Below are 12315 nucleotides of genomic sequence, written 5' to 3' on the forward strand. Positions count from 1 at the left end.
GAGGAGTGGCTGGTGGGTTTGAACCGCCAGCCGTCCGGTTAGCAGGCAAGTGTCTTAGCCACTATGCTACCAGAGCTCCCGATTGATCCCTTAGCAAAGTAGTATTGAGGTATTTTTCTTCAATCCCATTAATTCTGTCTTCTGATTTGATTCTACTTTGCCCATCCAATTTGTTGTCTATTTCTGAAATCTTAGTATTCATCTTCTGGATTTCTCTTTGTTGTTTTTATATCATTTCTAATTTTTGTTTATTTTGTCAACTTTTCCTTGTATTTTCCTAAATTGTTCTAGCATTTTGTCAGTGTTTTCCTGGATCTGTCTCTCAGTCTGTGGAAGATACTCAAATATTATTATTTTGAATTCCTTATCAGAGATTTCCAATTCTGCTTCTTCCTCAGGTATGTACTCTGCATTTGTATCCTGGTCCCTTGTTTCTACTACTTTATCTTGCTTCTTTGTGTGGACTGTGATGGTGTGTTGTCTCTGAGACATTGTAATGTTGTTTTATTTATGTTTAATTTGTAGTTGTATGTTGGTGTGATTTGTGCAAGATCTTTTTTCTCCCATTTATTTTGTTTTGATATATCTGTGTGAGCAGGATACTGTGCTCCTTTATTTGCAAGTTGTTAGCTCTTAGCCACTGACCACCTGTCTCCTGGTGGGTGTGATAGAGAATGAGAGTGTATGGACAGAGCTCTGTTAGTTGTTCATAAGGAACAGTTGAGGGTGATTTTAGCTGATATTGACTACCATCTATTCTTGGTCAGTTGCTGGAAAAGCAAGAGGTGGTCCTCACTTGTGGGGCTGCAGGAGGTGCAGGTATGGTAGTGTGTGTTGGAAAGTTTGCTGTCTCCCACTTAGTTAGACCAAATAAATAAATAAAAACAGAAAACTCAAACTACATAAACAAGAGCAATAAAAATGCAATAAATGAGAAAAAAATTGTCAAACTATATTAAAAAGAAAGATAATGAAAAAAGAAAAAAGCCACATTGTCTGGGGATGGAAGAATGAGGGAAAAGAGCAAGAGTAAAAGAATAGTAAAGAAAAGCTGGGAAAACTGCAAAAGGAAAAACAAGGGATGGGAAGAACCAAAAGGAGAAATAAAAAGGACCAGGAAAAGAGGAGAGGACAAAAAGAAAAAAGACAGGGATGTGGAAGAAAAAAAAAAAAAAAGAACAGAGGAAGATAATAATAATTATTGAAAAACAAAAATAGCAACAAAGAAAAGGTAAACCAACTGACAGAGATACAGAAGATAATTCTGGAGCCCTGAGCTTTGAAAGGAAGTATACAGAAATGGATTAGGCACCAACTAGTGGAAAACCCCGAATGAAAACAGTGAATATGGAGACTGTTGGAGCAGTGGACTGTCAGCTACTCTGATGGGACCAATAGCCTGAATATTTCCAAATGGTATTGGGACCTGAGAATTGACCTAAAATTTGGCTCTGGTTGCCAAGGGCTGCTGGGACTACTGTGCTGGTGGCCTATGGCAAAGAAGGAAAACCACAAGGAGGGAGACAACCTGAGCTGTGGATTTTCAGCTGTCCAGAGGGCGCAGCCATTTTGATTGTTTATAAGCAGTGGCCATTTTGGACATTTAAGTGGACCAAGAGTGAAGCCAGTTTGAATGTTTACAATCGCTGGCCATATTGGACTTTAAAGTTACAGCATTCTCATCCAGATTCCAGGGACCTAAGAATAGGCTCCCTTTGCCAAGGTCAGCAGGGACATATGGGAAGCTGACAATGGGAAAGGTCACAGGTGGTGAGTGTATAAGTGCTGTCAACTAGTGAATAGAGGAGCACAGTACCCTGCTAACATAGAAAACATCCAAACAAAACAAAATGAAAATATGTGCAAGTCACTCCAACATACAGTCACCAATTAAATGTAAACATAAAAACATCACAATGCCTCAGAGACAACAGAGCATCACAGTCTACACAAAGATACAAGGTAAGGCAGGAGAAACAAGGGACCAAGATATAGACCCAAAACACATCCCGGAGGAAGACGCAGCATTGGAATTCCCTGATAAGGAATTCAAAAGAACTATATTTAGGAACCTTCAACAGATTGAGAGACAGATCAAGGAAAACACTAACAAAATTGAGGAAAACAGAGAAAACTCTAGAATAATTTTGAAAGACAATACAAGAAGAAAATGATAAAATAAATGAAAAATTTTAAATAATATAAAATCTACAGACAAATCCAGAAGATTAATATTAAATTTTCAGAAATAGGTAACACATTGAATGGGCAAAGAAATAGAATTGAATCAATGGAAGACAGAATTAGTGAGTTGGAAGACAAATACGTCAATACTTCATTGGAAAAGGATCAATCAGACAACAGATCAAAACAAAATTAAGAAAACCTAAGGTCTGTGTGGGACAGTATCTAAAGGAATAACCTATGAGTAATCAGAATTCCAGAACAGGAAGAGACAAATAAAACCACTGAGAAAATTGTCAAAGATTTGTTGGAAGAGAATTTCCCTGGTATGATGAAAGATGAGAATATATCCATTCAAGAAGTCCAGTGAACTCCAAACAGGATAGACCCCCAAAAGAAAATTACCAAGACATATCTTCATCAAACTCGCCAAAAACAAAGTATCCTCAAAGTACCATGGGAAAAATAAACAGTTACCTACAAAGGGCAACCAGTATGATGACTAAGCTCTGATTTCTCAGCAGAAACCATGCAGGCAAGAAGGCAATGGGATGGTATATATAAAACCCTGAAAGAGAAAAACTTCCAACCAAGAGTGGTATACCCAGCAAAACTCTTCCTCAAATATGATGGTGAGATTAGGACATTTCCAGATAAAGAGAAATTAACAGGATTTGTTAAAACCAGATCAACCTTGCAAGAGATGCTAAAGGGAGTCCTTTGGACACAGAAGCAATAACAGCAAACAAGAACAGACCATTAATACATATGATGACATAACCCAGAAACCAACCCAGCTATGGAAGTATCCAAAGTAAATAAGCCTACCAGATTATAAACAGCAAACCAGAGACATCAATTGACAAATGAAGACAACTACAAACCAAAAAGAGGAAAAAAACTGTGTAGTTACACAACTTCTAAATAGTAGGGAGGTTAAGACAACTGCAAGATAGAATGGACTGTTGTAAACTTGGGAAGAAAATTATAAATCACAGAGTAATCACAAAGAAAATTGATAAAACTTCACATCAAAATAAAGAGGACCAGTGGAAATATTTGGCAAATACTAAAACAATAGCAACAAAGAAATGATAACATGATTCATAAACAAAACAAGCTCAGCATAGAAAATTACATGGAACAAAGAAATTTACACCATGAAAAAGCACATAACAAAAATGACTGCAAAAAAGAGGATCAGGACAAATATTTAGCAAATACTAAAACAGTAGCAATGAAGAAAGTGATAAGACGATTCATAAACAAAACGAGCTCAGCATAGAAAATAATACGGAACAAAGAACTCAATATCATGAAAAAACACATAACAAAATGACAGCAACATATTCATACTTGTTGATAATTATATATCTGACAAGGGACTTATCTTTAAAATTTATAGGAATCTCCAACACCTCAACAATAAAAAGCTTAACAATCTAATTAAAAAATGGGCAGAAGACATGAATAAACTCTTCACCAAAGAGGATATTCAGGCAGCCAGCAAATATATGAAGAAATGCTCACAATCATTAGCCATCAGAGAGATGCAAATCAAAACAAGATACCATCTCACCCCAGCACTAATGGCAAAGTTCAACAAGACAGAAAATAACAAATTCTGGTAAAGTTGTGGAGAGATTGAGGTTCATACACTGCTGGGGGGACTGTCAAATGATACAACCACTGTGGAAAACACTATGGCAATTCCTTAAAAAGCTTGAATTAGAAATATCATTTGACCCAGCAATCCCATTACTAGCTATATATACTAAAGAAGTGAGAGCCAGGATAAGAACAGATGTATGCACACCCATGTTCATCGCAGCACAATTTACAATAGCAAAAAGATGGAAACAAACTACATGTCCATCAACAGAAGAATGGATAACTAAACTATGGTACATACACACAATGGAATACAATGCAACACTTTAGTCACTTTAGTTTTGTGTATTTCACTGTATATAAATTGTATTTCAATAAAATGTATTAAAAAAAATAGGGGTGTGGCAGAGCACAGCACACAGCCTCTGTCAAGGCACAGACCTGGATGGAATTCCTGCTGGTCAAGAAGGTGTGTGGAGGTGGGGGGTGGCCGCATCTCTGTTCATCAAGAGGGTGTGGGGTATGAGAGTGACAAAGGGAGTATCCCACCTTTCTAGTCAACCTACAGTGTGGCTGCCCATGCTGTCCTCTGCAAGTGGAGCCTATTGGATTGCTGTCCAGGTAAGAACACCAGTTGTGTATATTCAAAATGGCCATGCCTGCTGCTTGCAAATATTAAAAATGGCTCAAGACAGCTGCTGGCAGTCAACAGGTCTGTTTGTCTTCTTCTTCACTGTTTTCCTTTTTCATAGCCAGGCACCAATGCAATCCTTGCCCATGCAGTCCTAAGCAGAGCTGATTCTTAGGTTGCTACTAGAAAATACTCAAAATGGCTGTACCCTCAGGCACCTGGCAGTCAGCAGCTCTGTCTCCTTACTCGCTGTTTACATTCAGGTTCTTCTTCTATTCTTTGTGTTAGCTGCCATTGAGTCAGTTCCAACTCACAGTGACCCTTTGTAGAACAGAATGAAACACTGCCTGGTCCTGTGCCAGCCTCATAATCCTTGCTAAACTTGAGACCATCATTGCAGCCATTGTGTCAATCCATCTCATGGAGGACCTTCCCCTTTTTCATTGACCCTCCACTTTACCAAGCATGATATCCTTCAGGCAATGGTCTCTTCTGACAACATGACCAAAGTAGGTGAGACAAAGTCTGGCCATTCTTGCTTCCAAGGAGCATTCCAGCTGCACTTCATCCAGGATAGATTTGTTCATTCTGGCAGTCCATCATACTTTCAGTATTCTTTGTCAACACCACAGCTCAGAAACATCAACTCTTCTACTAGTTGGCATTTAATCCACTTCGTTATCCTTCCCTTCAAAGCTCAGGGTTCCAGCATCGTCTTCTGTATCAGTCTCAATTGGTTTCTCATTGCTTTGTTGCAGAAGATCTGTGTAGCTTGTCTGCCTATTCCGCCGTCTTGCTGAAACTCAAGCAAATTCTAAACCAATCTGTCTTGAGGGAAGTATAGCCAGCATGCTCCTTAGAAGCAAGAATAGCCGAACTTCATCTCTTGTACTTTCGTCATGTTGTTGGAAGGGACCAGTCCCAAGAGAAAGATGTCATACTTGATAAACTTAAGGGTCAGCAAAAAAGAGGAAGTCCCTCAACAAGACTGATTGACACAGTGACTGTGACAATGGGCTCAAGCACAGCAACCATTGTGAGGATGGTGCAGGATCAGGCAGTGCTTTGTTGTATTGCACACAGGGTCACTATCAGTTGGAACTAACTCGACAGCAACTAACAACAAAGATTCTGCTGTGTTGTTTAATTGTAAGTAATCTCTATCCTTCAGGTAAACTGAGAATGCCATTTTCCCAGTCCTTTCTTCCTCTTGATCATTTAATACATGATCTATGTAGGAAAATAAAATTTATAGAAGAAAATTTTATAATTCCATGATCTAGAATTACATGCACTTAATATTTAGGTATATTTCTCCCCCAGTTTTTTTTTTTTTTTTTTTTTTAATGAATGGATGAAACAGTATCTAAAACCTTGCTTTATTCACTATACTTTGAGTACTTTTTCATGTGGACCCATTCTTTGAAAGATTTATTTTAATGGCTAACATTCCAAGAAGTGCCATAATTTAACTGCTTTTTTTATTGGAGATTTAGGGTGTTGTTTGCCTTTTTTTTTTTTTTTTTGCTGTCATAACATTTGTGTACAAACACATCTTTCTCTCTAAATCTTTTGGGTAGATTAAAGAGGAATATGTTTGGTTTGGTTTTTTCAAGTTCTTTGAATTGTATTAGTTTTGTATTGCTGCTTTACAAATTACTGCAAACTTGATGACTTAAATGAAACAAAAATTTATCATCTTTAGTTCTGCACATGAGAAGTCCGAAAATAATTCCCTGGGTTAAAATCAAAGTATGGTCAGGGCTGTATTCCTTTCTAGGAAATCTGAATCTTGCTTTCCCCAGGTTTTAGAAGCCACCTGCATTCCTAGGCTTGTGGTCCTCTTCCTTTTTTTTTTTTTTTTTTTTCTGTTATTGCTGCTGTTGAGAATATAAACATTCCCTTCCATTTTGAAAGTCAGCAATGGCCAGTATAGTCTTTCTCACGCTGCATCAGACACACTGCCTCCCTCCTTATTAAAAGGACTCTTGTGATTACATTGGGCCCCCCTTATAATACAGGCTAATCTCTTTGTTTTGAAGTCATTTGATCAGCAACCTTTATTCTGTCTGCAACCTCAATCTCCCTCTGCATCTTACACAACATACTCACAGGTTACAGAGATTGGACTTGAACAGCTTTGGAGAGGCCAAAAACTTTACCACAGAAGCATAATCCACATTTTCTCCCTGAAAATTTTGTGAGTATATACCCCATCAGCAGTACATGACATGTGAGATTTATATTTAACTGCAGTGTGTAAAGTACTACCAAACCAAATATAATTCTGTGTAATGTAGTTTTAAAATTTTCTTAAAAATAGGGTTTTTTTTGCATGTCCAAGTGTTGTATGCCAGCAGCCAATTCCAACTCAAAGTAACCTTATAGGACAGAGTAGAACTGCCCCATAGTGTTTCCAAGGCTGTAATCTTTATGGAAGCAGATGGTCACATCTTTCTCCTGCAGAGCAGCCGACGAGTTCAAACTGCTGACCTTTCAGTTGGCAGCTCAGCACTTTGACCACTGTGCCACCAGGGCTCCTCATGTCTAAGCAGATGTCCTGAAAACAATTGCCTCTGGGAATGCTTTTTCTATAAAGGTATCACAGACTAAAATTTACCTTCAGGGGCTAGGCCAGTAATGCGAATGTAAGAAGTAGGTAGGTATTACTTAGTGTAAGGAATGCTGGGAATCAAGGCCAAAACTAGAGATTGCATGCCTAGGCATTGAAAACCAGGTTACACAAAATGTGAGGCAAATCCAGCCCATAAGTGCCGGTTTGTGCCTTGCTGCATAACTTGTCCAGATGATATCTGCCCACAAATTGTTAAGTATTCTGAGGCTGGGTGCAGTTGAATCAGCATTTCTAAATGGTAACAGGAAACAAGTTGGTTCTACAAACAAAAGGAGAGTAGCAGAAGAACCAAACCAAAAAAACCAAACCCATTGCCACTGAGTTGATTCTGACTCATGGTGACCCCATGTATTACAGAACTGCTCCATAGGGTTTTCTTGGTTGTAATCATTATAGAAGCATATTGCCAGGCATATTTTTTTCTGTGGCATGAATGGGTAGGTTCAAACCGTCCACCTTTAGTTGTCATATGTCATTGAGTCGATTCCAACTCATTGTGATCCTGTTTGACAGAACTGCACTGCTCTATAGGGTTTCCGAGGCTGTAATCTACGGGAGCAGATCGCCAGCTCTTTTCTCCTGCAGAGTGGCTGGTGGGTTCGAGCCCTAGACTTTCCTTTTAGCAGTCAAGCTCATTCATTGCACCACCAGGGCTCCTTTTTTTAGTTAGAAGTTGAGCACAAACCATTTGTACCCCCTTGGGACTTAGAACTCATTGCTGTAGAGTCAGATCCGAGTCATAGTGACGCCTCCTTGGGTTTCTGAGGCAGTATCACTACAGAAGTAGATAGATTGCCCAACCTTCCTTCCGAGGAGTGGCTGGTGGGTTCAAACCCACCAGCCTTCTGGGTAGCAGTCAAGTGCCTTAGGCACTATGCTACCAGAGCTCCTACAAAGACAGGTAGGATTAATAAATATACAGATTCCTAGTTATGAGCATTAATAGGGTTGTGGATTGGGGGATATGGGGATTTCATACTTACCTCAGAAATCAATTGCCCTGTACCTGCTCACTTTACATTTAATATAGTTCCAAAACTCCTTATTCAAAACCCTTGGATCTAAATGTATTTCAAAATTTGGAATATTTTTGTATTTTAGAATGTTAATAGGATTTATATATCATATATGATATAACACACCCAGTGCGGTTGAAGCAGACCTTACAAATGAAACATTAAAATTTCTTTAGTAACTGCTGAAGATACACATACTCTGTGACCCAGCATTTCCACTCCTAGGTATATCCGACAAAGATGAGTACACATGAGCATCAAAAACATGTACAATGATGTTCATAGTGGCTTTATTTGTAATAGTCCAAAACTTCTCATGACTTAGGTAGTCAATCAGAAACATGGGAAAAATTTGTTAATTTCCTATCCTGTTCTCTCTACCTCCAAGGAGTATAACAATATATTACCAAACAAATAAAATCAACAAACATGATAAATTCAACAACAGGAATGCTGTGTTAGCAGTTGAGTTAGGATCTCTACTTGGACAGAAACACTAACACAAATTCTAGTGCACTCTACACTCCATGCAAGCTAGTAATGACAAAATATATAGCACAGGTCTTACAGAGAAATATGGAGAACAGATTTACACAGTATCCCTATTCATCATATATGCTACAGCTGAAATAGAATTCAATGACATAAACATGAAAAGTTTCCACAACTACTAGCTGAAAAAGTAGAGGTTATTTAAGAGAATGCAAATAAAATGTAATCAAATGGAATTTTTGGGGTAAAATGGAGGAATTCTGAAATACAGGTGATTTTAATTCTCTAGCTATATCTTATTTTGCTTTTCTGAAAAACTGAAGAATCCTCTTGACGACCTAGAGCTGATTTCCTTTGTATCCCACTAGATGATCCAAATCTTCTTTAAAAGGATCGTAGCCTTGTTCCTTTAAACACTGTAGTCCCCAGAAAAGCTGGTCCCTCGGCGGGAATTCTTCCCAGGGAACCCACTCCCAACCTAGAACAGAAGGAAACCACATCAACTTATGCAGCTAAAGGAAACAAATGGTGTTTGTTCTGGTAAGTGAACCTACATGTAGAAAACATTAACTGAATTTAAAAACTATTTGCTACTAATAAACTGCAATAGTGATGCTGTGCACTAGCTTGAGTACAAAAATATAATTTGTGTTCAGAACAAAGATCTTACGAGAACAGCGATCATTTAAAACATGCTGTAATTTGTACATGAAGTCAATTTTACAAAGGCCACATCATAGTAAAAATCCAGATTTACTATCATTATTTAATGTTTGTTTAAACAGCAACCAAACAAAATGCAGACTTTATACACACACTGTAGGTATATAGTGCGAGTATACATATATATAGGAGCTCTGGTGGCATAGTGCCTAAGGCATTTGACTACTAACCAGGAGGCTGGTGGTTCAGCCACTCCTCAGAAGGAAGATTGGGCATTCTACTTCCGTAATGATACTGCCTCAGAAACCCAAGGAGGGGTTGCTGAGTCAGAACTGACTTGACGGCAGTGAGTTTTTTTTTGTTGTTGTTGTTGTTCTTGGTATGTGTGTATATACGTACACACACACACACGTGTGTGTGTATGTATATACATACACACACATATATATATATGGGAGCTCTGGTGGTGTAGTGCCTAAGGTATTTGACTGCCAACCAGAATACTGGCAGTTCAAACCTACCAGCCACTCCTCAGAAGGAAGGTTGGGCAATCTACTTTCACAGTGATACTGCCTCGGAAACCCAAGCCTATGAGTTGGGTCCGGCTTGACGACAGTGCGTGTTTTTTTTTTTTTTAACATATACATATATATATTCACACTATATACCTAAGGAGGTCTGGTGGCGTAGTATGTAAGGCATTTGAGTGCTAACCAAAAGGTGGTGGTTCAAACCCCTCAGCTGCTCTGCAGGAAGAAGATGAGTCAATTTGCTTTTGTAAAGATTTACAGCCTTGGAAACCCAGTGGGGGTCGCTATGAGTTGGAAGTGACTTGACAGCAGTGGGTTGTCTTTATATGTTAAGGAGTTCTGGGGTGGTGTAAACAGTTAAGTGCTTGACTAATAGTCACAAATTTTGGCAGTTTAAATCCATCAAAGGTGCCTAGGAAAACAGGGCTGGTAATCTGCTTCTGAAAGGGCACAGCCTGGAAAACCTATGGAGCAGTTCTACCGACTTTATGCTCTATGCAAAGAAAATTCATTCTTATATAATTATCTTACTTTCATTTTTCTCAGGCTCTACATTCTTTGGTTCTGAATCATGAGCCAAGTCCACTTCTCCTTTCATTAATATAGTGACGTAATGGTAATTTTCTTCCTCAACGAAAGAATTCACAACTGAGGCAAAGCGAACATTTTTCAGGTGAAGGGATGCTTCTTCCAAGGTTTCCCTTTGAGCACATTCTTCCCAGCTTTCACTGGAAAACAGAAACACAATAATGTATTCAATTCTATGTATATAATTTTTTTTGGGGGGGAGGGCATAAAATTCTTGGCTAGAAATATCTAGGGTAAAGCAAAATGTATCATAATTGGTCTGTGCTTCGAAACAATATACATCAACAAGACTTCCTCTGACATTCTGTGTGTCTTATATCTACTTACCTAAAGACCAAAAGGACTCCACATAGAGCAAAAAGATTACCATTGAACCAGGTCAGCACTAAAGTGCATGCCTCAAAGGTACTCTGGTCGCACAGTGCCCAAGGCATTTGACTGCTAACCAGGAGGTTGGTGATACAAACCCACGAGCTGTTCTGTGGAAGGAAGATGAGACAATCTACTTCCGGCCTTGGAGGTCGGTATGAGTTGGAATTGAGGTGATGGCAGTGGGTTTGGTTTTTGGTGCATGCCTTAAAACAGACTGCAAGCAGGAAGCAGTTTATTTGATTAGTAATGAGGACAAGCTTTGGGGTCAACTAGATTTCGGTTTCAGTTCCAACTCTGCTATTTCCTACCTATATAACCTTGGGGCAAGTAAATAGAAAATAATAATTGCTTTCTCATGGGGTTGTTGTAAGTATATGAAGAAGTAGAATATGTCTTTGTCTATACTCTCAGACTTTCAGTTTAAGCTTCAAATTTGAGGACAGTAAGCACCTCTACATTCTCAAGAGTACAACAAAACAGCAAACAGATGCCCTGAGTTTGAGGAAGTCAGCTAAGGAGGACCAGATTATTTTTTGACTCTCAACTCACCCAGTCTGCACAGGACAGACAGGAGTTCTTGGGAAGGCAGGAAAGTTCTGAGTTTTCAGCCCACTAGGAGTTCTAAGCCTCCAGTGGTGTAGAGGTTAAGGCATTTGGCTGCTAACCAAAAGGTCAGTGGTTCAAACCCACCAGCTGCTCTCTGACAGAAAGATGGGACAGTCTGCTTCCATAGCCTTGGAAACCCAATGCAGGATGCTATGAGTCAGAATTGGAGTGAGCCGCAGGGATCCAGGTGAGGAAAGGGAACGCAGGCACACCCAAAGCAGCAGGGTGGGAGAACCAGAGAGAGGAGAGAATAGTCCTGGAGACAAGGACAGATGAGGAGTAAGCCACAGGCATCCAGGTGAGGAGAGAGAACCCAGGTATGCCCAAAGCAGCAGGGTGAGAGAGCAGGAGAAAGGAGAGGAAAAGGCCCAGGGACCAGGACAGACGAGGAGTGAGCTGCAGGGATCCAGGTGAGGAGAGGGAACCCTAAAGCGGCAGGGCGGGAGAATGGGAGAGAGGAGAGGAATAGGCCTGGGGACTGGGACAGAATGAGGAATCAACTGCAGGGACCCAGGTAAGGGTGGTAGGAGAGGTTTCCAACAGGGAGACAAACTTGTCTGTTGGTTTGTCCTACTGTGGTGACATGTTGATTTGAGTCTTGAGGCTAAGCCACTGGTGTTTCAAACCCAGGGGGTGCACATGGTGCATCAGACCAGTTTACAGAGTGAGAAAGACTAGGAAGAAGGAAGAGGCCGACCACTTCTCAAAGAATTAGCCAGGGAAAACCTTATGAATAGCAAAGAAACACTGTCTGATACATTACTGCACAACTTTAAGAATAGTCCTGATAGATTAGAAGGCTCTCAAAATATATACCTAGTAATGAAATGGCTGGGTCAAATGGTATTTCTAATTCCAACTTTTTAAGGAATCACCATACTGCTTTCCACAGTGGTTGTACCATTTTACAGTCCCACCAGCAGTGTATGAGAGTCCCAATCTCTCCACAACCTCGCCAGCATTTGTTATTTTCTGTCTTGTTGAACT

At 39.6% G+C, this 12315-nt stretch overlaps 1 protein-coding gene across 1 annotated transcript in view; it reads right to left on the reverse strand.

Annotated features, from left to right (window-relative positions):
• Nucleotides 1-8907: 8907 nt before the first annotated feature.
• NUDT15 (nudix hydrolase 15) overlaps nt 8908-12315 on the reverse strand; it is a 14342-nt gene continuing 10934 nt past the window's right edge. The window contains exons 2-3 of the mRNA XM_007946376.1: nt 10294-10490; nt 8908-9047 (exon numbers count right to left, since the gene is read on the reverse strand). Coding sequence (XP_007944567.1) covers nt 8908-9047; nt 10294-10490 — 337 coding nt within the window. The remainder of the gene's footprint in view (nt 9048-10293; nt 10491-12315) is intronic.

Source organism: Orycteropus afer, unplaced genomic scaffold, assembly GCF_000298275.1.
Source record: "Orycteropus afer afer isolate SDZICR_OR568_19922 unplaced genomic scaffold, OryAfe1.0 scaffold00157, whole genome shotgun sequence".
In the NCBI taxonomy this organism is placed as follows: domain Eukaryota; kingdom Metazoa; phylum Chordata; class Mammalia; order Tubulidentata; family Orycteropodidae; genus Orycteropus; species Orycteropus afer.